Raw genomic sequence first — 27,157 nt, forward strand, 5'->3', positions numbered from 1 at the left:
CAAAAACAACAATTAATAACATAAACATAAATTAATGACTATAAAAAATATATCAGGATATGTAACAATAGAATGAAACAAAAAGAAAAAGATCGAGCCAACTGAATGCAAATTGTCCCCTTAAGGAAATTATTCCCCTCTAGTACCCGAGGTTTAAAGGAATAGATCCTCTCAGGATAGAATGATTTTATTCACCAGTGTATTGATACAAAAACAATGGTGTCAGTGAGCCACTCAACAGGAGCAAAGTACACGAATGTTTAATTATGCAGAAGAAGAAGAAGAAGTTTAAAATTTTCGTTGTTTTAAAATGAGAGGAAATCCCTCTATTTATAGACAACAAAGGGTAGTGTGAATAAATGCTTATTATGCCTTATCGGAAAGGTCACAACTCTTTGAAAAAGTCACAACCTTTCATAAAAGTCACAACTTTTCATAAAAGTCGCAACTTTTCATAAAAGTCGCAACTCTTCATAGAAGTCGCAACTCTTCGTAAGAGTCGCAACTTTTCATAAAAGTCGCAACTTTTCATAAAAGTCACAACTTTTCATGAAAGGGAAGGCTAATTTTGAAAATTAATAAATTAAAAGGAAATCCTGGTTTGTGATGGCGCCACGTAGGCGGGCCTTGCATTCTCTTTTATATATATATATATATATATATTAGTAAAATTATCCGCGCTTTGCACGGAAATTTAATATCACAGAATTTATAAAATAATACTTATAATCTATCAGTCATTAAAACTAAAACACTATATTATCTTACATACATAGTAACGTACATTAATAATGTAAAGGAAAATAATAATTATAACATCTCATCATTTATCCTTCAATCAATCATCTTTATTTGATTTTGTAATTTATCCTTTTGCCTCCAAGAAGTGTTACTATTTGATATTTTTGGAAAATTAGATGAACATTCACATGAGATATTGTATTTTCTAAAATAAATAATATTTATATGTAATAACTAATACTTATAACAATAAATTTGCAGAAACATAAACAACAAAGTTTAAAACATGTACTAAAACAACCATTAATATCATAAGCATAAATTAATGATTTTAAAAATAAAATCAGGATCTATAACAATAGAATGAAAGAGAAAGGAAAAAATTGAGTCGAAAATGTTGAGTGTTAACCAGGCATATGCCTTAATTTTCCAGGATGAAAGTCAAAATCTAGCTGCTATCAATACATCCACTTCACATGAAGATGGATAAGCTATTTTTTTCACTTAAAAAAACTCAGGATCTAAGAAGAAGAATTGGAACTCTGTTTGCGATTTTTGTCACATGAAAGGACATTTGAGGGAAGACTATTTCAAATTAATGAAGTGTGATCACTATGGAAAGACAGGGCACTTAATTGGGAAATACTACCAGCTGATAAGATATCCTGCTGATTACAAACTTAAAGGAAAAAATGTTCACAAGCTAACCTTGTTGATGTTCAGCAGGAAGGGCAGATGACTATCTCTGAAGATAAATACAAGGAATATGCTCTATGGAAGAAAATGAGGGACAAGGCTCCAATGTCTAAGGCTAGTGCCAACATGGCAGATAAGTGTTTCACAAACTTACACACTAGTTAGATAGTAGACTCTGGAGCATCTAATCATATAACTAGGAATAAACATATATTAGTGCATGATGGTATAGTAGGTAATGCATGGAGTGTACAGTTACCTACTGGAGAATCTGCTAAAATCAATCACACTGGAAATTATTCACTATCAGGAGGTGATTCTCTTAAAGATGTTCTCTGTATGCCTACTTTTAAGTTCAACCCGATGTCAGTTTCAAAAGTGACAAAAGATATGAACTGCTGTGTTAAGTTCTACCCTGAACACTGTGTGTTTTAGGATCTTTGCATTGGGAGAGTAAAGGTGACTGGTAGGGAGCAATATGGACTTTACATACTGAACACACCAAACAATGACCATTCTATGACGGAAGGGAAGTCCATGACTGTATCTAGACCACTTCTTGATCTATGGCATATAAGTCTAGGACATGCTCCCATGGCAGTTTTAAGAAGAATTCATGTTTTTCATAATCTCACTTCTTTTCAATTACAGCATTGTGATATTTGCCCGTTATCTAGACAAACAAGGTTGCCTTTTTTTGTTAGTCGTAGTAGTACTGCAGATGCTTTTCATTTGATTCATTTGGATATATGGGTATATTATCATGTTGAAACTCACAATGGTATGAAATACTTTCTCACTTTGGTTGATGATCACACTAGATGGACTTGGATTTTTTTGCTTCGATTGAAGTCTGATGTTTCTACCATTCTTAAAACTTTTATCAATATGATTGCCACTCAATTTGGGAAAAACATTAAGTCCTTTAGATCAGACAATGGTTCAGAGTTCTTTAACCAATCTTGTTCCAGTCTATTTCAACAAAATGTTATTATTCATCAAAGCTCATGCCCTTATACTCTTCAACAGAATGGAGTGGTGGTAAGGAAGCATAAGCATATACTAGAAACTGCTAGAGCAATCAGATTTCAGTCATGTTTACCATTGAATTTTTGGGGTCACTGTATTGAAGCAGTTGTTTATGTCATTAATAAAATACCCTCCTCAATGCTACAGAATAGATCACATTTTGAACTTCTACATGGTCATGATCTTTCTCTAGCTCCCATGAGGGTGATTGGATGTCTTTGTTATGCCTCTGCTCTACCTAGACAAGATAAGTTTGCCCCTAGAGCTATCAAGTCAATTATGCTAGGCTATGTTGCTCATCAAAAGAATATAGGCTGTATAATTTGGTTACTAAGTCCATTTTCATCAGTAGGGATGTGATATTCTATGAGGACATTTTTCCCTTTTCTCAACCATCTTCAGTCCCACCTGTGTTTGGTTCTGTTGCAAAGCCTTCCGATGACTATTCTCAGCTTCTTCCTATTTGTATTACTCCAATAGGAGCACATGACCTACCTCCTGATGACCAGCATATTGAAATAGATATTGCTGACAGTGGTGTTGATAGTGCTATAGCTACTGAAAGTCATGAAAGTCATGAGTCTGACCTTTCCCTATTCCCTACATGGAGGTGATGTTGATGAGCCTCTTCTTGCCCCTCATTCAACACCTCTAAGGAAGTCCACAAGACAATCTAAACCTCCCACATGGATGCAAGACTATGTGAGTAAGCCATCAGGGGCTCATGCTTGTATTTATACTCTTTCTGCTGTGTTGGGATACACAAAATTGAGTTCTAAGTATCAGGCTTATCTTGCTCAAATGTCTTCTGATAGTGAACCTACATCTTTCAAGGAGGATGCAAAGGATCCTAGATGGGTAGAGGCAATGCAGTCTAAGATAAAAGCTTTAGAGGAAAATTCCACTTGGATTGTTGTTGATCTTCCACCAGGCAAAAAGGCTATTGGTTGTAAATTGGTCTATAAGATCAAATATAAATCTACAGGAGAAGTGGAAAGGTTTAAAGCCAGATTAGTTGCCAAAGGTTACAATCAAAAGGAAAGGCTTGACTATCAAGAAACTTTTTCACCAGTGGTGAAAATGGTGACTGTGAGGACAATGATTGTTACTGTTGTTATGCAAAGGTGGGACATTCATCAAATGGATGTCTATAATGCATTCTTAAAGGGGACCTACATGAAAAGGTATACATGGACCTGCCTTTAGGTTTTGCTGGTGACAAAGGGCATCAAGTTTGCAAATTGTCAAAGTCACTATATGGCCTTAAACAAGCATCTTGATAATGGAATATCAAGTTAACCACTGCCTTGACCAGTTCAGGGTTCATTCAGAGTCAGTTGGACTATTCTCTATTTACTAAGAAGTTTGGCCCTCACATTGTCATTGTTTTAGTCTATGTTGATGATTTGTTGATCACTGGAAGTGATGGAGATTTAATACAACTAAAGACCATTTACAGCTCAGTTTCAAGATCAAGGATCTGGGAGACTTGAAATATTTTCTTGGCATTGAATTTGCCAGAAACAAAGATGGAATTTTAATGCATCAACGGAAATATGTTGTTGAACTTATCAGTGACTTAGGCTTCACTGGTGCCAAACCATTTCAAACACCATTGGAAGTAAATAAGAAGCTCACTTCTTTTGAGTTTGATCAACATTTGCATGATGATACATATCATTTGTTAAGTAATCCAGGTGAATATCAAAGATTAATAGGTAGACTTCTCTACTTGACTATCACTCGACCAGACATTGCCTTTGCAGTACAATGTCTCAATCAGTATATGCATTCTCCTAAAGTCTCTCACATGGTTATTGCAACAAGGGTTATGAAATACATCAAACAGTCTCCAAGTCTGGGTGTGTTTATGTCAGCCCATGCTTTTCCTTGTCTCACTGCCTATTGTGATGTTGATTGGGCATCTTGTATCACTACAAGAAAGTTAGTTACTGGTTTCTTACTCAATCTTGGTGATTCTCCTATCTCCTGGAAATCAAAGAAACAATCAACCATTTCTCGAAGCTCGGCTGAGGCTGAATATAGAAGCCTAGCTTCTACTATAGCTGAAGTGGTCTGGCTCACTGGTTTGCTCAAGGAACTTGGAGTCAATTTCCTGGCCCTGTGTCTATGTTTTGTGACAGTAAATCAGCTATACAAATTGCTACTAATCCTGTTTTCCATGAGCGTATAAAGCACATTGACATTGATTGTCATTTCATCTGAGAAAAAGTGCAGCTTGGCCTAGTGAAATTGATCCATATTTCCACCAGTGAACAACAAGCTGACATTTTCACTAAAGGTCTTGGTGTTCCTCAACATACTTATTTGGTATCCAAGCTAGGCATGAATAACATCTTCATGGCTCCTAGTTTGAGGGGGGATGTTGAGGAATTGACAAAATGCACAACAACACTGTGAAGATATTTTCCTTTATTCAGTTAATTAATAGTTGGTTAAATAGTTAGTTAGTTGATGCTAGTTTGTTATATTTCAAGTTAGTTAGTTAGAATCTTAGCTGACAACTTAACTCATCAATTAGTAGGTCTATATAAACAAATACTTGTACATGTATATTGAATTGAATCAATTGAGAAGCTTCCACAAATTACTCTCTCTGTCTTCTTCTTCATTACTTTGATACATTGTGATCAATAATGCTTTGTGAAATTGATTACAATCAAACAAATTTTATTGGAAGAAACATCATATCGAACAATTTTTAAAAATTGGAAAAAAAATACTGAAAACGAAAAACTATTTTTTATTGATTTAGTTTGATAAATGAAAAATCGAAATCAATCCAACCTATGTACACTCTAATTAAAATTACTAAATCATGTACACTCAATATATAATTCATGTAACCGAGTAGAAAAGTAAATACTTAGTTAATTCGACCAGTTAGTGTGAAGTACCCATTTTCATTTTGTTAAAGACACCTTCTCCTTGAATGACATAATTAACATTATTCAATAACTCAGGTTAACATATGGTAATAATAGTACATAATAATTATTTGGACTTACTGTAACATCATATGCCAGAGACCAAATGGTACAAGTACACAAGAGGTTGCATAAAGCCAATCCCAGGGAACAGTGAAGCTTTATAGAGTCTTTCTGATAGTCCGCATCTTCATAGACATGTCTATTTCACTAAACCTCTCTTCGACACATCTCATCTAGAGCACCTTGTTTTTACTAGTTAATCCGTAGCCGAATGGAAAGAGAGGTTCATAGGAGTTCTGTTCCTGATGCAGGGGTAATTGATCTACACTTTTAAACCATGTCATAGGGAGCCTTCCATGGAATTCAAAATCTCCGAAAATGACATCAGTGATACCAGTTCCTTCAGTGCCCGGCAACCAAGCAGCAACGAAGGCGTCCATTTTCTCCAGAATCGAAGGCTCTATATATAAAGGCCTTCCGGAGATCAATATCACCAACGTTGGAACTCTGTCTGCAACCAAGCTTATTAGTTCTTCTCCGCCAAGAGGAATTCTGAGGTCTTGGCTGTCTCCACCGCTTTCACAATAGGGAGGTTCACCAACAACTACAATTGAATAAGAGAAGTCTTGACTCGCAAAGGTGTCTGCTGACGGATTTTCCTCATATACCAGTTCTGTTTCCCCTCCAACAGCATCTTTAATAGCTTCCAGAATAGTTGTACCTACAACAAATTATCGTTTTAACTAGTAAATGATCCATGATTAATAGTGGTAAACTATAGTTCAGAGATGGGCTACTTAACCTTCTAAATTATCTTACCGGAGGATTTCAGTAAGACATGCATGCATTATACTATCATCGGCCTGTTGAGAAAACTGAGCTCATTGTCAAAAGGACCCAATGCACGTCTAATCCCAATCCTCGTCTTTATTGAGGTTCCTAAGGGCAGCCAAGTGCACTAAGCTTCTGTTTTGAGCATGGTCCACAGAAGGACCGGACTACATTGGGTCTATTGAGGTTCCTAGTACATCAAGATCTTTGCGCAAGGCTAACAAGAGTACTCACTAGCTTACATATATCTATATGTCATACAAAATTATGCTATCAGCTGGCGATATCAAGCATTTTATGACATTGTAGCTTAAGATTTCTTGCGAGAAAACAATCAAACATACAGGGTTTTACAAATCACCCACAAGAAATGGAAGCGAAACTCTTGAGATATTGTTCCTAACCTTAACTTGTGGTAAATTTTGAAACCATGTAAGAAAGAAGGAAAGAAAAATGCTACTCTAAACTAGAATGCTCTGGTTGTATGAAAGACTACCAAATACCCCAAGAAGTAAGTAACAACTGATGCCATCTTTCCATTACTCTCTTTGTTTCATTTAATATGGTGGTGCTTGGCTGGGCACAAAGTTTAAGAAAAAACAAAAGACTTTCTATGCATACCAAAAGTACCCATAAAACTCGTGAACTAAAACATGTCAAATATTTCTGTATCTATAGGAGTATGTCACTAAGAGTAAGATGGGGAACTTAAAAGTTAACGAGTTTTCACAATATAGAAAGGTGACATTGTTTTTTTAATGTAGTAAATATGAAAGAGTGTCATATAAACTAGAGCAGAGGAAGCATTACTTACCAATTGTGATTCTTCCGCCCATTCCTTCCCATGTTTTAGTCCACCCTCCGCATTGAAATCCAAGATCGTCAGCATGTTTTCCTGCTACAAGAATTCTCTTTGCCTTCCTATCTAGCGGAAGAAATGGTTTTGTTACATCCTTTCCATTCTTTAGAAGAACCAGTGATTTGCGAACTGCTTCACGTGCTAATTCGTGATGTTGCTGAAACAATTATCAGAATGGTAAAAACTACTATGAAGCTCTGCACCGATACATGCACATAACTACTCTCTCTCTCCTACATTCTTTAAAATGTATAATTTTACCAAACAAACAGAACTAGCAGTATATACATTGTAAAAACAGGTAAAACAGTTTGCCAACTCACATAATTTAACTTTTGTAAGGGCAATGCAAAGCTATGTTGCTCAGACTCGGGTGTGGGTACCCCATACGGGTGTGCGTCTAGAGGTCAGACTCTTTGTCACAGAACTTTTAGGATTTGGGGGTATGAATCCGAGAGCGGATACGGGAAGTGGGATACGGCCAATAAACGCATATTTTTACACTATATAAAGTATATATTTCGATTAATTAAAGGTAATGAATTAAAGCTAATAAAATTTAATTCTTTATAAACACTTAATGTGTTAATCATAAAAGATCTCATGAAATAGCCAATCAATCTATCCTTCTCGGGCATAGATGTAGTCAAAGCATCCAATATGAGTTGACCAAATCCCGTGTGGATCCCACACCCACACCAATGTCACGTCAACAGGGGTGCGGCAATCATTTTGAAAAGTCTGTGCAACATAGATGCAAAGAAGATGTTCACTTTGATGTCGAGACAAAAAGCAGAATAGTTGAGATAGTAGGTCAAACAAATAAAACTTATGAAGGTCTTATTTAATGCCGAAATTCAAGATAAATATTTTGACACTATCTGTCAAAATAAAGGACAAGATGGACTTACATTACAACCAACAGTATCCAACAATGACCTATCACTCAAAGGGTTCTCAAAAGCTCCGGAAACAAACTTAACTCTCAGGATCCTTTCAACAGCATCATCAATTCTGGTCATTGGAATCTCCCCAGATTCCACAAGATATTTCAAATGATCGAGAAATAATTGATACCGAAAAGGAACCATCACCTGCAAAAAGTTTAACAGACAGTAAGAACAGAAATAACTCATGCAAAAACAGAATAACTCTTAAAACATGGTTTTATGTACCATGTCAATCCCTGCATTGACTGCTGCCAAAATACTTTGGTCATAGTTAGATCCATGAGGATGGAAAAATCGGTCAAGTCCTTCGGAATCAGAAATAACAAAGCCCTACAAGAGTTAGCATTCAGATTCTTGCAGTGTATGTGATCTTTAAGCCAATCATATTCTAACAACTTGACAAACAAATAGAACATTAGTGCATAGCATTTCATTCAAATCGAGGAAAAATATAAATAACCAATAACCAAATTCCATGCAACCAGATTCAAATTAAAGAGAGACATCGTTTCTCTCATCCCCTTACCTTACCATTTCTTTTCTTTTTTTGGTTTCCCACCCAGTGTCCGGTACCCAACTAAATCCGGATTCGCGCCGGGAAGTCCCACATTGGGGTAAAGTGCTCCCTAACAAAGGCGACTCCGTACCCAAGGGGACTCGAACCCGAGACCTCTTGGTTAACGATGAAGGAGTAATTACCACTCTCATCCCCTTACCTACTCCTTCATAAGTTGAAGCAAAAACATTGAAACAAGTTTTTACACTTTCGGCTTGGTGACGTTTTAACCAAGTAGAACCAACTCCAAGCCATATGAACTTTTCCAGCTCTTTGCTAAGAGAATCTTTTGTGTTTGCTGAATACGAAGTCCAAAACCTGTTTGGGCTTCAAACCAAAATTTGATTAGTTTTCTACATTGTTTTTAAAGAACAATACCGAGTAAAAATGGGCCCTGAAACTCAGCTTTTTGGAACCGCAATATGTTCAATCACTTCCCCTACTATGCATGGTAGGAAATGAGAAAAGCATCTGACAATCTAGAGGATTTTTATGTTTAACTAATGGTCCAAAATTTGGACTCCAAATGAACCATAGAGCATTAAGAGAACAGGCAATCCTTACCTTAAATCCGAGCTTCCCTTTCAAAACTTCAGTAAGAAGGAAGTGGCTAGAATGCAGGTGGCTTCCATTCCATTTAGAGTAGGATGCCATTACTGTGCAAACTCCCTGAGAAATACAGTCAATATAAGGGGCAATATGTATTCTCTCTAGATCATCATACGATGATATGGTATTTCCCTCATTTATACCTCGGTCAGTACCCCCATCTCCAACAAAGTGCTTTGCACAGGCAACAACCTTGTCTCTGGAGTAAAATTCATCAATCAGTCCAAAGAGATCCTTGCCATTAGGAGAACAAATAATACAAAAGTAGAAAGCTATAGAAATATCTGACGAATGATCAACAATAAGGTAGTAATAGCTAAGACATGCTTTTCAACACTGATTTTTTATTTTCAACTCTAGCTATGCTTCTACTTTTCCTTCCCTAATGACTTTTCTTCTGAAAATTGCAACATGTGGAATAGCATTTGAATGCACATAAGACTTCAAGAGTATAGGTTGTAAAATACAAGAGAAATACATTTTTTATATATTCAGAGAAGCGTACAAAATTTTGGAATTTGTTTTATGGCAACTTCTACTACCTTCCAGCTAGAAAAGGATAGTTTTGGGGGTATCCAGGAGGTGGTTGCCCTTGCAAGCCTGTGACAATTGAGGTCATCTTCCTAATAAGTTCGGTGTCTTCTCCATAACTCTCATAGCATCTTCCCCACCTGGGATCTCTACATACCTGTTTCACATTATTTAAATGAAGTCAAGATGCCTCAAGACAATAGAGTTATAAAGAGATAACAACTAGAGAGATATTGCTTAGCACCAGCTTGGTACTACGTAGTTTCTCTTTATCAATATACAAGCTGCTTACCTTCTCAAACAAACAAACAAAAAACAAGTACTACTTCTAGAGAGATAGCAGTTATGAGGGACTGGGAACATAACAATCTTAACCAAGAATTTCCAAAAAGAAAAACGACAAATCATGTTTTTCTTGTCTCAGTTAGCAACATACTACTCCCTTTGTCTCAATTTGTTTGTCCTACTTTTCTTTTTAGTCCGTTTCAAAAAGAAAGTATCTTTTCTTTTTTGGCAACTCTTTCATTTTCACTTTCCACATGGCATGTTTAAGAACACAAGATTAAAGGACATTTTGGTACATTCTATATATCTTTAGCTCAAGACCACAAGATTCAAAAGTCTTCTCAACTTTCTTAAACTCAATGCCAAGTTAAAACCTGACAAATAATTTGTAACGGAAGGACTAATTAAGAATTCAAATTATAAACTTTGATGTGATACTTAGGAGAATCCTTTTTCTATCTTGCTCTAAGTGTATATATGTCCAACGTCTCATGTTTCCTTTACTTTATTCATCCATGAAATTGACCTAATACAAAGACAATAAAGAGACAAGTAACACGTTCAACTTACAGCAACACAGGGAGCAAAAGTATAGTTAATGCCACAAGCCCTGACTTCAAGAGCAGTCACAATCCCAATCTTCTGAACCAAATCTGCATCTCTGCTCGACATTTATCTAATTTAGGTCGTGATCTTAAATGTCAGCTATCAATAAGAAATTGGTAATAAAGATCAAAGCTTGACATTAATTCAACCTGGTGGCTCCAAGGCCCACATTTTGTGGAAAAATGGTAGCACCATAAACATTGTTATTGCCATGAATAGCGTCAACTCCATAAAGAAGCGGAATCCCAAGCCGTGATTCCAGCGCAGCCTTTTGAAATCCGTCAACCATATATGCCCAAGCTTCCGATGGGGCATCCTCAAATGGTGCACTGCCTCCAACACTGAGTATACTCCCTGCGCCACGAAAACAGGTTCAAATAAATTTCAGCCAAGAAATTTGTCACAATTCCAGAACATCTTAGGCCCGGGAATAGAATCCTCTATACCTGTTCCTCTCCATTTAGGTCCAATTCGTCTTATAAGTGTTCTCAAAGTCCCAATCTTATCCTAAATGCATAGCTAGTTTAATACCAACCAGTTAGTATCACCTAAAAGAGTCATTTATATGCATTCCACTTTATTCAGTTCATTTCATTTCAATTCAAAATAAAAGATTCTCTGAATCTCACACTTGTCCCTCTACATGAATAACTAGCCTAACCCAACTAACTAGGATCACCTAAATGAATCCTATATACCCGTCCACTCTATTCAAGTCCACTTCATTCCAATGCTAAATAAGAGGTTAACTAAATCTCATACTTACCCAACTAGTTAGAACCACCTTACTTTTATAAGGCAGTTACAACAACAACATACCAAATGTAATCCCACCAAGTGGGATCTGGGGAGGGTAGAGTGTGCTCAGACCTTACCCTACCTCTAGAGATAGAGAGGTTGTTTCCGATAAACGCTTAAATAAAGCCTTCCAAACAGTTTGCAAACAGAGATAAATGCTTATAAGACAGTTAGTAATGTCTAAATGAATCAATTTATGAGGACTCATTCTATACACGGGCATGTAAAAAGATATTTGCACAATCAGGTCATTGCATGTAACTCTACTTAATAATCATTCATCGGTAACCTATGACAAATGGTAAGCAACCCAATGTAACAGGTTAAATTACTCTGATTGTGTAAAAATCCTTTACCTCGTCAGTGTATATAACTTAAACCCATTATTTATCTCGATTCTTCTCTATCCAGGTTGATTTCATTCCAATACTAAATAAAGTGCTTTAAATATCACACTTATATCTACACCAACAACTCATTTAATCTATCACCTTAACTGGAGTGGACTTAGCACTTCGGGCCAAACTCAATAGCTTTTATCCAAATTTCGTTTTTGCCTGTTGAATATGTATAAATGACTAATTTAGAACTCAATACCTTAACAACAACAACATACCAAGTGAAATACCACTCATGGGGTCTAGGTAGAGTAGAGTGTAAGCATGCTTTATCACTACCTCGTGAAGATAGAGAGGTTGTTTCTGAAAGACCCTCAGCTCAAGCGCACCAATTTCAGATATACAATTCAGATATGAAGAAGAAGTAAACATAACACTAATAAGAACAAAATAGTGCAGTAGCACAAACACAATTAACTAATGATGATAGATATCAAAAACTAGAACTACTAATACGGCTAGTACAACGACAGACACCAACAAGCCTAAACCCTTAAAAGCAAGGCACTTCTCAACTACCTTCTAACCTACAACTCATAAACTTAAATGAACTAAATTTCCCGAACTCATAACCTTCAAATCCCGACTCCACCTCAAAATCCATCAGTGCCATTCTATTTTTATTTTTTAGGGCAAAGAGGGAAAAAAAGGCATACCTATAGAAAGGTCAGTAATGACAGAGGGAGTGGCAACACTGCGTTCGATCTGAGTCATTTGGCCTATTTTTTCTTCAAGTGTCATCCGAGATAACAAATCTTTTACTCTTTCCTCAATAAGAGCTGATGGGTTCTTGTACACAAAATCCATTTCTGCTTATTACAAGTATTCAACAAAAAAGTTGAGATTTTTCTTGAATATTTGTGTTAATAGTAATTGGGAAAGAACTTAAAAGTGAGATTATTGAGAAATGAAGAAAATGGTGATAAGTGGAATAGCCATTAACGCTCTCTGCAAGTTAAACTTAGAAGATGAAGAAAGAAAGAAAGGTAGAGTGTCTCCAAATTGAAGTGAAAAGTGCACAGAAATACAAACATTTGTCTTTTAGGAAGAAACGAAATTACAAAGAAAGAATCTGTACACGTGTCCGAGAAAATTGTCCGGTATTTCCGTATTAGTTGATCATTATATTAAGGGGAAAAGGACAAATATATCTCCGAACTATCGTAAATGATATGTAGATACCATCCGTCATACTTTTGGAACATTGGTGCCTCTGTCGTCCACAAACTAGGCATATACACCGTTTATATTAACGAACATACACGTGTCATAATCTTATCCACCGATCCGACATTTATTAAATATCGGATCGACGTATAAAATTGCACCACGTGTCCCTATTTAGTCTTCTGTTAGAGTGACGGCAGGAGCACCAATGTCCCAAACATATGACGGATGACATCTGCATACCATTTACGATAGTTCAGGGGTATATTTGTCATTTTTCCCTTATATTAAAAATAGTTGTCTCATATTAGCTATTCACTTTACTAAATCAAGAAAGCATTAATTATTATTTTTTCCTATATTAACTTTGTAGTTAATTCTTTTTTAAAGTGTTCACATTTATTTGTAAAATTTCAAAAAGGTTTTTTAGGGGTGGATTAGTAAATTATCTTCTTATTTATGATTTTTTTAAGCATCGTGCAAACCAAAAAGTGATCAACTAATATAGGACAGAGGGAGTAGGTGACTTTCGTCATGATCAATTTTGGATTATCATGTAAGACGCATGTGTTTATATGTTTAACTTTATACAAGTTTGAGTGTCTACTTGATTCAAAGTTAGAAAACATAAATGTCAGCTCAAATTAAGTTAAAAGGGTGTTTATGTATTATCCTTATAAGAAAAGGTAAATAAATGGTAAAAAAAATATCAAAACAAACAATTGTCTCTGGACATAAATTTATATTTCCATATCATAAGTATGATATAATAGTTGTTTTTAATAGTAATACTAAATTGAAAAAATTACAAGGTATGACTAATTATATAAATATTTAAAATAGGGAAAAAGGATAAATATACCTACGAAATATCGTAAATAGTATGCAGATACCCTCCGTCATACTTTTGGGGCATTGGTGCCTTTACCGTCCAAAAACTAGAGCATATATGTCATTCACTCTAACGAAAGACTAAATAGGGACACGTGACACAATCTTATCCGTCGATCCGATATTTAATAAATGTTGGATCGATGGATAAGATTATGACACGTGTATGTCTGTTAGTATAAAGGGTATATATGCTCCACTTTTTGGAGGTCAAAGGCACCAATGTCCCAAAAGTATGATTGAGGGTATTTGCATATCATTTACGATAGTTCGGGGTAGGGGTGGCAAATGGTTGGATTGGATCGGATTTGGATGGATTGAATATGGATTGAGCAAAAATGGTTTGGATTACAATCCACCCAAATAGAATATGGGTAAATATGGATTTGGTCAAATATGATTTGGGTAAAATGGTTCTAACCCATTTAAAAAAATATGTTTTTCAAAAATAAAAAATTACCCCTTCCCCCGGGCACCCCCCACCCCCCGAGGCCCTCCCCCCCCCCCCCCACCCACTAATTTTTTTTTGTTTTCTGAAAACAAAAAAAAAAAACTGTTTTTTCAAAAAAAAAATAAACTACCCCCTCCCCTTGGGTACCCCCCACCTTCCACCAACCGACCCCTAAATTTCTTTTGTTTTCCAAAACAAAAAAAAAAATTGTTTTTTCAAAACAAAAAAAAATTACCCCCTCCCCCGGGCACCTCCCCTTCCACCAACCTACCCCTAAATTTTTTTTTGTTTTTCAAAAATAAAAAAAAATTGTTTTTCAATTATGTTTGAAAATTAATTGAACTAGGTAAATTACCCGTACTTCGCACGGGATTGAACTATTTTATTAAGCTTAAATATGATCTTTCGATAATATTCATATTTTCGATACATACACTACATTGTCAAGAACATTTTATATTAAGGCAAAGTGTTCCTCCGAAATCTTAAATGCTATATTTTTAAATTTTGTTTTTGTTATAGAAAAATTAGGAGTCGTAGAGAGATTTTAACTATAAATAAGAAGTCTAAGAAAATCTCTATAGAAATAGTTGGTCAGAAGTAATGAAATTTGCTAAATTTAAAAAAGTTATAAAGAACAACATCAGACATTAAGGAAGAGACCAAAAAGCCTCGAACAACAACACTCCCAAGTAAAGTGGAACACCACATCCATACAAGACCATAATTAACTAAACTCAAATGAAAGACCTTCCGGATTTTTCTTATGAACCTCCATCAATATGTTTTTATAATAGTATGACGTATCATGTATATGTTAAAAATGACCTTAAAATTGTGAGTATCTTAAATGTTTTTCCTCATTGTCTCAGAGTAGTCATTACTATTGCTTAGGTTTCATATAACCGGCCCCAACTTATTTGATTCCAATGGAACTGTTCACAACTGAATATTCTAAACCAAAATTTTGACACATAACATATTAAAATCTCACAGCATAATTTTGTAAGCACTTGAACTCACAAATATCCACAAATAATAATAAAGACAACCTTACTTTCCTAGCAATAAAGAAGAAAAAGGCAAATTGCTTAACATATTTTTCAAAAAGATAGTATATCGGGCTGTATCCAAATTTACAGTTCACAAATTTAATTGAAATAATCCAAAACAAAGAGTTCTTACTTCTTTATAAAAAATAAAAAATAAAAGTTTATCAAAATAAAGAATTTTCACTACAGTAAAAATGATCTTTAACGACAATTAATAGCTTAATTGTTGCTAAATATGTATTTTCAGAGGCAATTTGTACTCTCTATAAATGTCCCTAAAATTTATAGCAACATTGAATCTAATAACAACTAATAAATGTCGGTAAAGGCTCTAGCACTCTTCGTTAATGTGCATATTTATTGGCGATAAAAATTATTTTTGTTATAGTGTATTCTGGACATTTGTTTAATTCAAGAAAACTTGATCTCTTATTATGCCCAAAATGAAGAGACGAAGAAATATGACAAATTACTCAACTCGCGACAAAAGAAGTGGACTAATTGTGCTTATACTAATATTTTATCAAGAGTGCAATAACATAAAAATTATTTGTATCTAAGAAAAAACAATAAAAATAATATATTAACTGTGGTAAGCAAGAGAGCAATTTGTTTGGTTTTTTTTTCACAAACTTTACCATCAGTTTTGTATTAGTTATCACATATTTATTGTTGTGTGCTATCAAATATAGCACAACCCACAATAATTTTTTTCAAAAAGTATATGAAATAAACTACAGAAATGGACAAAAAAGAAGATAAATTTTCAATCATCGTCACTGAAATTTTTAACAGAGTGCAGAAAAAGTCACCAAAATAGCAAATAGAAATTGCAATAGATACATGAATCACTGTGACTTACAGTAAAAGATTAAGCTTCATGAAATATGAGGAAGAAAATTTTGAGGAATGAAACACACTTCATAAGACGTTTAATTAATGTATTTGAATTCGACTCCCCTATAGCAAAAAAATCCTATAAATAATAGTGACATAAATAAAAGTTTTGGTTACTAAAGAACCAAATGTAATGAATTCAACCATTTCAACAACGTTATGAGTTGTGGAATGAGAGGTGCAAGAATAGTAATGTTGCATTGCAATCAAAATCAGTATTCTTTGTTTATATGAAGAAACCTGTAGAAAGGGACAAAAGAGAAAATCAATTTTCAATCATCTTTGCTGAAATTTTTGACATAGTTAAAAAAAAGTCACCAAAATAACAAAAAAAATTTAATCATAATTACATGAATCACTAAAACTCCATGAAATACGAGGAAGAAAACTTTGAGGAATGAAACAAACTTTATAAGAAGTTTAATTAATGTATTTGAATTCGACTACCCTACAACGGAAAAACACCTACAAATAATTGTGGCAGGAAATCCCTCTATTTATAGACAACAATGGGTAGTGTGAACAAATGCTTATTGTGCCTTATCGGAAATGTCACAAGTCTTTGGAAATGTTACAACCCTTCGGAAAGGTCACAACGTTTCATAAAAATCACAATTTTTCATAAAAGTCGCAACTCTTCATAAAAGTCACAACTCTTCATAAAAGTTACAACCTTTGATATAAAAGTCGCAACTCTTCCTAAAAGTCACAACTTTTCATAAAATTTACAACTTTTCATAAAAGTCCCAACTTTTTATGAAAAGGAAAGGCTAGTACTCAAAATAAATAAATTAAAAAGGAATTCTGGTTTGTGGTTGCGCCACGCAGGCGGGCCTAGTGTTCTCTTTTATATATATATAAGATTTTTGAAAATTAATATTAATTTTTTTATTTTTTAGCACAATTAAGAATTTTGAATGGAAGTGAAAACTAATTGATCTATTATGGGTCAATATGGATACCCATATTTAATCCATTTTGACCATATTTGTAGAGATTCTTAAAATAGCTTGAAGCCCATATTTAACCAATTAAAATATGAGTGATCCAAGTCATTAAATATGGACAAAATGGACTCATTTCATTAATATGGGCTGAAATTGTCACCCCTATTCGGAAATATATTTGTCATTTTTCCCTTTAAAATAATTGCAAGTCGTACCTACTCTAAATATATTTCATTAAATTTTAATAGGTCCGCTCCGCACAAATTCACAAGGCGAGGTGAAAATAGTTTTTTTTCTGCAAATCGCCCGCACATATTAGTCTAATAATTTTTTTCAACACTATTAGGTCACATCTGCATATAAATTTTCATAAAAAAGTGAAATTAGTCACATAAAAATGAGTGCAGGCTACCTGCTACAAACATGTTTTCAATGTCATTCTCTATAAATTACATCCTAAAATACTATACAACAATAAATTTCCTCTTGACTCTCCTATGTGTATACATCAAACTTCATAGAGCTCCTATACACCAAGTATCTTACAAATTAATTTGAGTTACACAATTAAGGAGTCTCATGGGTAAAGAAGAAACAAACTATGTTGTTCGAATTCTTCTAAAATATCTGTCGATATTTTTGAAGAGTCTGAACAATATAGAAAACAAGTGCATGTTAACTATCCCCTTATTAGTCTTTAGCCTTTTCTTTACTATCTGTTTTTTCACTATGTGTTTCCTTTGATGCTGCAGAATTACCCTTCTCTGAAGTTTGTTCACTTGCACTAATAGGAGTGACTAAAATTTCATTCTTGTTAGTTGAAGTGGATGAAAATTTTGTAACATCACTTGACTTTTGTTGTTTGGTGGTGTTGTTGGAAGACACCATAGTGGTCTTGTTTGGTGATTCATGAGACTTCCCTTCATCATTGAATGGTTTCTGCTCAACATTGCAAAACCAAAAGGAAATTAAAAGTTTCATTTTGTAGCTTGATCGTCAACGACAAAGTCAGAAATTTCGCTAAGGGTGTTCCAAATTCAATATGGATATATAATGAATTTACACAGAGTGTAATTTACACCCTCTGTGCTCTTTAACTCGTTGTAGCAGGTTGTCTGCCTTATTTTTCAGATAACTAGTTCAACTTATTATGGACAGTTACATGTAGTTAACTATATAAACGTACCGTTTTAGCATCTGCATGATGAAGTTGGTCTGATGCAGACTCAACCAACAAAGTTCTAGACATTCTTGGACTTGGACTTTCACCTATTTGTTCCTCCCTGACAAAGTTCAACAGAGGGCCTTGACCTGTTGAGGACTTTGGTTTGAGTACGGACTTTGGTGATGATGAACAACTTGAGGCTGTAGGGACTTCTCGGATTGTATATTGTAAGCTGATTGAGTCTTGATTGACAGATCTCTCCGATGGAATTCCAGGTGTCGGATCCTAAGTTACATTAAAAAAAAAAAACAATACTTGAAATTTCAAACATTCTATAAGTGAGAAACTGGAAAGAAAATGTTGTTTCTATTAGGTTTGTTATGCAGAAGACACTGCTATACTGACACATAATAATTTTATAACAACTTATGATACACATTAATTATTTTTATTCGGTTCGTACAAAGTACTAACTATACATGATAATACATCTTTTCTGCCTTTAAAAAGTCAGATACACAACTAAACTTTGGCAAAGAGTATTGTTTGCATGCTGGATTTCAACTTCTATCAATTAATTTAACCTGGAGTTGATTTCTCTGATGGTCACTTAACTAGTAGTTATTATCTCATAAAGTCACTTAGTTTTTGTTGAAGAAAGGTGACTTTCTAAGATAATAACTATTAGTTGAGTAACCATCAGAGAAATCAACTCGTTTAACTTGCATAATCTAATCATTGTCAAATTCATTAAATCACCAAACCTGCATTCTTTTCTGTTCTTCAGAAGTTGAGGAGCCTTCACTTGCTGAGAACTTTGGTTGAATCATAGTGTTGGGAGAGGGGGATGAAGTAGAGGCACTCGAAACTTGTTCAACCACCAAATCATGTGGTGATGATGATGATGCTTGTGAATCATCAAAACTCTGACTAATTGTAGAAAAAACTTCTTCAATAGGCTGTTTACCACCATTATCACAAAGTGTTTCCTCAATGTCATTTCTAGGAAGAGACTTTGAATTTTCTGCAGACTTCTGTGTCTCCGGATGTGGTACTGAACTTTGCACTGTCGGATTTCTTAACGTAAGTGTTGAGCTCCGAGTAGTGGTTGGATCACAACTTTCAGCAGTTACTTCATCTGGCAGCTTATTTTTTAGTTTGCGCGTGTCTACTTGTTGAGCCTCCAAATTTGAACTAGATCCTTGATCAATAGAAAATGTTGGTTGCGAAACAGACTTAGACGATGACGTACTAGAAGAGGCTTCAAATGAGTGATGTCCTTGTCCAATAGTTGAAAATGCCACAGTTTCACTGTGTTGTTCGCTGGCACTGTCTAGAACGAGTGCAGCGACATCGTTCTCTTTGGCTGAAATTGAATTTTCTGTTTCTGAAGGTAATTCAGAAACTTGTAATGTTAAGTTGCTTAAACTAAGATCTGATTCCTGTGAAGCAATTGAATCTGATCTCTCACTGGAGATGTTCACTGACCTATCATTTTGTAGCTGATCAATACTCGAAGAGGATCCATGTTCAATTAAGCAATTTGGTTGTAGAACAGATGTCGGAGATACTAGTGACGTTGATGCGAAAGGGAGTTGTTGTGCTGGAAATTCTGGTTGTAGTAATGAACCTTGAAATCTTTCACCAACTACAGAAAGTCCCTCCGGCCTACGCTGTTGGTAACTACTACTAGCTTGATTCCTGTCTGTCCTTGGAGGTGGAAATGAGCTTGAACCAGTGGAATACGGTTCAATTGTTCGTTCTGATGGAATATTTTGTGGCACATTATTCTCAGACATATGGAACCTCGAAAATCCAAATTCTACTATATCTTGTTCAGTGACCTCGCGTACTTCTCTGGAATTTGATTCATTTTCATCTACTCTAGCTAGGTGAGATGAAGACATCAGCATGTCTTCACTGCTAGAAGTTATAGCTTTTTCTATCTCCCCATCTATAGAAATCTCCTCACCCACGGATGAGCTCCCATCGTCTGTCAATGGAGGTGAACCGACTTCAGAAACCTCCACTTGCATGTCAGAAGCAATAGACTGGCCGGGAGTGTGATGCATAGGACGATTAGGATAGTATAAACGCTCGTCCTCTATTGTGTTCTCCAACAAGGATAAACCAGAAGGTGATGGATCACCTGATAAGTTCCTTAGAGCAGGAGAAGCAATAGACTTCAAGATTGCATCTTTGTCTATCTTATAGAATGGTTCATCATCTTCCGACGAAGATGATGAACTTACCCTATTGCTAATATCTTCCACTAGTACTGACTTTATCTGTACTTCACTACTGTCTTTTTCATCCTGGACTTCCCTGCTATGATCTCCTTTATAGACCACGTTCATCTCCGGTTCGGATGCTTGAGATGGTACTTCTTCAACTACTCTATCATTATCTTCCTTACCTGCAATCAAATCACATTTGTTGAGTTTCATTTACAGGAAGTATTGAAGGACAAAGGTCACCCTGAATGAGCTCGCGGACATTCTTGGTCTCAAGCCTGAGATAAAGGCGGAGGGTCTTGATAGGTTGACAGACAGCACTAGTTATTTTTCATGTCAGCCTGAGGTGTTTAACTTATAAAACATGTCAAGTTTAAGGGGCTATCTAGGTATTCATCCAAAAAAGAATAGACTCATCATTTTACCTAATGGGTGTCTTGATTTGGAACTTTCAGATGTCTCTGGAAACCATTGCCTGGACGGAAGATCAGAACGTTGAGTCTTTTCGCGCTGATCAAGATTCAAATCCCCTGGAAATGCAGTCCCCATACAGAAGCTTCCATGCCTGGATAACATCAACTCCTTCTGTTCCTGAGCTAACATGAACTCCTGCATAAAACTTCCACCTCTTACATTAGGCTTTTCTTCATGTTGATCATATGGAAGGTCAAAAGGATTCCGATTTGGTCCCATAATCGAAGGGGCTGAACCCGGGGTAGTTGAAAATTGATTAGTTGATTCTTTATGTTTTGGAATTAAAATTGAAGATATTGGAGGAAATGTTTCTTTGCAGCCTATATTCATCAATGATCTTCTAACTTGTAGGCTCAACATCTTTCGTGCTCGTCTTCGTGCCATTAAACTTTCCAATCTTCTAGTCCTTTCAATCTCAGAAAGTCCAAGATCCATGAGATTCTTTTGATCATCATCTTTCCATTGCACACCCTTATTTCTAGCCCCATCATATTCTGTTTCACCAAAACATTCTCTTTTTCTCTCATACATACAACTAAATGATTTAAAACATTTTCCACTTCCTTCATAAGAACAACTTGAATACTCAACAGGCCTTGAATTCTTGAAAATACTTGAGCTAGAAGAGCATTCATCACGATCATGACTTATCGAATGCACTTCCACCTCTCGTATATCTTTCAGTTTTTCCTCAATCAACGCGCCTTTATCAACAAAATCATCATGATCATGATCATCACTAAAAGGTATTCGAAAAGTTCCACCTTGTATAAACTCCTCAGCACCAGTTTCTATACATTTCTTGGATTTTCTTCGTCTAACAGATCTAGCTCGAAGAAAAGCCTTTCGTTTATTTTCAATGACATCTTCATCATGATGACTGATTATATTCCTAGAAGGTTTCGAATGATCAACATCTCTTTCGAAGTGTTTGAAACTTGGAATGCTAAAAAACAGTATAAGAAGAATAGTGAAAAAGAACAAAAGGGGTAAGGAATATATGAAAAACCATGTGTTTGATGGTGAAAGTGCATAAAACAAGATGAAGAATAACAAAGTGAATGAAACAAATGGATGTTTTTTGGTAAAAGTGGAGGAAAATTCTATAGAATATTTAACATTTGTCCATATCAAACTACTAATATTGCTTGACTCAATAGCCATTTCTTTCTCAAATGTTGTATCATTAGGAAACTTTTTTCTAAAAATTATCAATTATCTAAGCAAAGATATAAACACAAAGAGACTCTCATCTTATTTAGTTTGATAAAGAAATATTCTTTTGAAGGATGATGGATGACAAAAAACTCTGAAGAAAATTGGACATGATGATGAAAAATTATGTCTTTTTTTAACCAAAGAAAAGTGGGATTGAGGAATTTTGTTCCTTTTTTGTTCTTGTTTGGTTAGTGATATCCTCTTATTTTAGAAATTCTCCACCATCCTTGCTCCTTATTTTTAGTGATACCTAGAGATTAAGATTTTAAATCTAACATATGCATAGTGTTTATGCACCTATTATTCTTTTCTTTTGTGACTAATTATGAGGAGCATCAATAAGGACTATGATAGGGAAGTCCAAAACTATATAAATCCTATATTAGCATATTGTAATACCAATATGAAAATCAAATTTTATATCTTGTAATAACCATAATAAATTACCATGCTCCACATTTATTATTGTTAACCGCTTCATACAGGGTAGCTTTATTAACTCTACCATAAGTAGGTAGCTCTTTCCAAGGTATCCACTTTTTAGTCAAGTGCATAGGCATTCGCGGTTAGCTATGGGCTAGACATTACTAGCTCGGGAGAACACTGCAATATTGGCATCATCCATCCAAGGCACGAGGGGTGGTGAGTGTCTCTGACTAGGGGTGACAATTGAGCAGGTTGGGTTAAATTTGGGTGGGTCAAAATGGGTCAAGACAATAAATGGATCAAGACCCAACCCAACCCAAATTTGTTTGGATCAAAACGGGTTAGTAACAGGTCATAACCCAACCCGCCCAATTTTTACTAAGTTTTAATAGCTTTATTTGTTAGCATTTTATAAGCTTTTAGTATCTAATAAAATTATTTTTTTTCTTTATTATAACTATATATTATATATAAAATCAAAAAAAAAAGATTTTTAATAATACTTTGACAAGATTTTTTAAAAATCAATTTGGGTTACATATCAATCCAATTTTTAATGGGTTGTATTGAAATGGATTGAGCTAACAAATGGACGAGTCAATAACCAACCCAAAACTAAATAGGTTGGATCGGATTGTGCGAGTTGGACTTGATTTTGCCACCCCTATCTCTGACCATTGACACAACTCAAGAAAAACCACATCCAAAAACTAGCTATTAAGGTGAGAAAGCCCAATGTTATATAAACCTCATATCAACAAATTGCAATATTAATGAGGAACTCAAGTAGTTTCATACCTTGCAATGATCCATAACTATCACTTAATTTGTTTTGCATGTTTGATAAAAAAAAATACATGTGAGAAATTTAAAATAAAACAAATTAGAAAATTACATTTTAATCTCAAATAAATTGAGATCGACGATATGAATCATCACTGTGTCATTTAGAAAAAAAAATCAAAAGTACATTCTTTTTTATCTTTCTCCATCAATCAAATATGTCAATCCCAAGTTAGCAAGGTCAAATCTCTTTTGATATCATACGACGATCAAGGTGGGAGAGTCTAAAATTATACAAGTCTTATATTTGCTTCTTATTAAGTCGATGAGGGTCGGACTCAAATCTCATACTTTGTAATAGGATCATAACATACTATCACGCTCGTCAGTCATCGTCCTTGATAGTTGCGCGTTAGACCATATCTAGCCCTAGGCCAACACTGCAATATTGATGTCATCATTCAAGGCACAACGGACGCAAAGAGTGGTAGGTGGCTCTAACAACACTAATACAATCTAGGGAGGACCACACCTCAAAAGCTAGTTATTAATTGAGGTGGAAGATTCCATGACAATATAAGTCCTATATTAATTTTCCATCAAACCGACGTAAGACTCATGTTCCAAACCTTACAATGTGATCATAACAGAATATAGAGAAAAGAAGAATAAGTAGGCGGGGACAATGTTATTAGTTCACCAGCGCATTCACTAGAATTCAATAATTTTGGTTCAAAATTCTATATTTGTGTTTAAAAATCTACTTATTAAAGCATATAATAATTAATTAAGAGCCCAATAAATTAAACTATATCTTTCTAAAAGGAAAAGACTCATAAATATCATCATCCCCTTTTGGTCTAAAAATATCCCAACCTTTTTTTTTTTTGCTCAAGAATACAACTAACCTATTAGAAATGACTTAGAAATTCCATCCTTCCACTTTTTGGTCTAAAAATACCCTCTAGTTTTTTTGATTTAAGAATACCCCACTTTCACCTTTTACTCTAAAAATACCATCAACCCAAATTAATTGAATTGAATTCTTTTACTAATTAGGGAATTCTTTATTTGTTTTAGAAGATAATTTTTTATTTATTCAATTATTATATTAGATCATCCAAAATACTTACAATATTTTAGTCTAACTATATTTGAAATGAAAAATATATTCTTTTAACTTTTAGTAACATAGTATAGAGTAAAAGAAAAGGGATAAAATTTGGCTAATTAATATATTCATAGACTTAACTATTTATCCTCAATGTTTTACTTAAAAGGTATGTAAAAGGAAAAATGACTGAGTTTTAGCAAAACGATTAAACTTGATTTAAGAGAAATCGAATTTCCAAAAGAACAGAGTCGCCACTTAATTTTTAGTAAAAAAATCAAGAAAAATATAAGATTTTTCAAAAGACTTAAACAGATAAAGTCAATTGAAAAAGGGTTCGAGTTCGAATGTACATTCCGAGAAGGTGTTAGGCCCTCGGAATGCCCGCTAACTCGCGGTTGACCGGCGATTTGACCAAAATGATTTTTGACTAATTTTGAAATCTTAAGTAAAAGAATTTATTTATTTTAACTTATTTATTTATTACTATTATTATTTTTATCATTTTATTTTATCTTAAGAGGGAATGAACTAAAGGGGAATTTTCAAAAGGGGAGAGGGGCAATTTAACTATCGACAAAACTAAAATAGAGCTAAGTAACAAATAAGTTGTATATATAAGAAAGAATAAATATTTTAACTTTTGAATATAAAGAGAAACGACTATCTTCAGAAAATTAATTAAGTTAAAACCAATTCATATAAAGAGTTAGTCACTAAAATAACAAATAAGTACAAGAGGAGAAAGGAGAAAATTTGAACTCGGGCTTTTGCCCAAATTCGGGAAAAAATAGACTTTGCAACTAACTTTGAAGATTAATTCAAGAAGAAAGGACGTAACAAAAATGAATCATTTAACTTAAATGTATTGAAATCGTTTAGAAAGAAAAGTAAACTTTTTCAAAATGGTCAAGTAAAGAAAACTAATTAAATGAGACGAAATAAGTTATCATAATCAAAAGTGGTTCATCTTTAGGGGATTAATTAAGTTAAATAACCAAATCACATAAAATGGGTTAGAGAATTAATACAAATAAATAAATAATGGCAATAACGAAGAGGATGCCCAAATTTGGGCCAAATCTGATGGACTTTAAGCCCATTTTCGCCCCAAACTCCTGTGTATACAACAAAGGTATATTGTTGTGTATGAGTCATATTTTGGGCTTTTTTCCATGTATATTAACATGTATACCATTCGTATACAATATACTTCGGCCTCCAAGTACTTGCAATTCGTTTGCAACCTGTAATTCGTATGTATATCAAGGTATATTGTTGTATATCAACATGTATACGACCCGTTTTGGACCTCTCCAAGACCTGTAAATCAGTCCCTGCCCCTGTACACCAACTTTAGGGACATGTTCCTTGATAAAACGAGATTTGAGCCTCCTTGGCTCAAAAAACTAAAATGCACCGGAGAAATGGAGGGGTCCAGTGGACTCACTCGACGGGATTCACATGCAAACACAAAAGATATACATGAGAACCAGTGCATTTCATTCATGATAAAAATAAAAGCATAAGATATAGATGACATTAGCAAATTGGATAAACACATAATTTATTATTCCAAGCTTTAAACCTTACAAGGAAACAAAATATCTCATACGTCATTTAATCACGACAAGAACCCACTTAATGCGAAGTATATCAACCAAACTAATATATAGTAGACAAAACAAACAACTAAAGATTAAAATCATCAAATTTGAAACCCGGGCATTGATTCGTTAAACACATCTTCACAGAATCTTTTTTTTTTTGAGAAGGACATCTTCACAGAATCTAACCAACTTAGGCCATTTGAAGAGCAAAGGGAAAAATTATCACAAGGTAGGGACAAGTAGCACTAGAAAATTTCCACAATACTAATACATAATAAGAGGTCTAAGCAATTAGAAAACATTGGATAATTGTCAAATTGAGAGATGGCATAGTAAGATAAATTTAGAGCAAACTGAAAACAAACTAAATATTCCAATCATCATAGTGAAATTCTTATACAAATTTTAAATTTTGAATGAATTTATAGAGTCCTAAAAAGAAAAAAAAGAAATGGGTAAACAACAACTAAAAAAAAACATGGTAGAATAGCATCACTTCTTAAAACTTCCTAAAGGAAAATCAATTGCAACTAAGCACACTTAGGTTTAACAGAAGAACCATAACAAAATAAAGCAATCATGGTCACAAAGAGGCAGAAGAAACAAAGTATAATTGGAGTATAAAACTATATAGCAGTAATGCCTAACACGATAAAGTATTAAGCTAAATAGCAAGTGATTCCATGGCATTTAACAATAGAGAAAACAAGATGTCAAAATAAGAATGCGACTATGCCACATATGTTTAACCATATCAGTTGATCTTGAAACTTAAACCTATGTGAATAACGACTTATCATTGAAGACTGTAAACATGAGAAGGCAGTTTTGGCATTCAAAAATAAATAGGAAAACAACAACATAAATTCCAAGAAGATCAAATACAGAATC

At 34.4% G+C, this 27,157-nt stretch overlaps 2 protein-coding genes and 2 pseudogenes across 3 annotated transcripts; 2 read left to right on the plus strand and 2 right to left on the minus strand.

Annotated features, from left to right (window-relative positions):
• Positions 1-1,303: 1,303 nt before the first annotated feature.
• Positions 1,304-3,481, plus strand: LOC125835086 (uncharacterized; annotated as a pseudogene).
• Positions 3,482-3,546: 65 nt separating this feature from the next.
• On the plus strand, positions 3,547-4,887 carry LOC125835087 (uncharacterized mitochondrial protein AtMg00810-like; annotated as a pseudogene).
• A 573-nt stretch (positions 4,888-5,460) lies between these two features.
• Positions 5,461-12,843, minus strand: LOC125835042 (uncharacterized). 2 transcript variants are annotated; one of them, XM_049514180.1, is made up of 9 exons: positions 12,497-12,843; positions 10,794-10,998; positions 10,609-10,699; positions 9,765-9,910; positions 9,178-9,421; positions 8,283-8,387; positions 8,019-8,201; positions 7,063-7,264; positions 5,461-6,138 (listed from the first exon to the last, which is right to left on the minus strand). In XM_049514180.1, exons 1-9 carry the CDS (start codon positions 12,645-12,647, stop codon positions 5,651-5,653), a joined length of 1,815 nt encoding a protein of 604 aa, XP_049370137.1. In that variant the 5' UTR covers positions 12,648-12,843; the 3' UTR covers positions 5,461-5,650. The 2 variants fall into 2 exon arrangements, with proteins under 2 accessions (XP_049370137.1, XP_049370138.1); XM_049514181.1 differs by lacking the exon at positions 12,497-12,843 and having other exon boundaries at positions 10,609-10,714; positions 10,794-10,958.
• A 5,057-nt stretch (positions 12,844-17,900) lies between these two features.
• Positions 17,901-22,339, minus strand: LOC125835141 (flocculation protein FLO11). Its single transcript, XM_049514279.1, has 4 exons — positions 21,070-22,339; positions 19,175-20,826; positions 18,432-18,695; positions 17,901-18,184 (listed from the first exon to the last, which is right to left on the minus strand). Exons 1-4 carry the CDS (start codon positions 22,280-22,282, stop codon positions 17,936-17,938), a joined length of 3,378 nt encoding a protein of 1,125 aa, XP_049370236.1. The 5' UTR covers positions 22,283-22,339; the 3' UTR covers positions 17,901-17,935.
• Between the last annotated feature and the right edge of the window lie 4,818 nt (positions 22,340-27,157).

This window comes from Solanum verrucosum, unplaced genomic scaffold (assembly GCF_900185275.1).
Source record: "Solanum verrucosum unplaced genomic scaffold, falcon-dt-bn FXZP01000220.1, whole genome shotgun sequence".
Classification (NCBI taxonomy): domain Eukaryota; kingdom Viridiplantae; phylum Streptophyta; class Magnoliopsida; order Solanales; family Solanaceae; genus Solanum; species Solanum verrucosum.

What these genes read in the sequence shown, in the direction of transcription:
- LOC125835042 (XM_049514180.1), bottom strand. Translation starts at nt 12,647, where the DNA reads ATGGATTTTGTGTACAAGAACCCATCAGCTCTTATTGAGGAAAGAGTA. An exon ending in GTGGGCCTTGGAGCCACCAG is followed by an intron (nt 10,700 to 10,793) that starts GTTGAATTAATG and finishes AATGTCGAGCAG; the next exon opens with AGATGCAGATTTGGTTCAGA. An exon ending in TCAATGCAGGGATTGACATG is followed by an intron (nt 8,202 to 8,282) that starts GTACATAAAACC and finishes AACTTTTTGCAG; the next exon opens with GTGATGGTTCCTTTTCGGTA.
- LOC125835141 (XM_049514279.1), bottom strand. Translation starts at nt 22,282, where the DNA reads ATGGCTATTGAGTCAAGCAATATTAGTAGTTTGATATGGACAAATGTT. An exon ending in CAAATCAAGACACCCATTAG is followed by an intron (nt 20,827 to 21,069) that starts GTAAAATGATGA and finishes ATTTGATTGCAG; the next exon opens with GTAAGGAAGATAATGATAGA. An exon ending in AAGAACAGAAAAGAATGCAG is followed by an intron (nt 18,696 to 19,174) that starts GTTTGGTGATTT and finishes AATGTAACTTAG; the next exon opens with GATCCGACACCTGGAATTCC.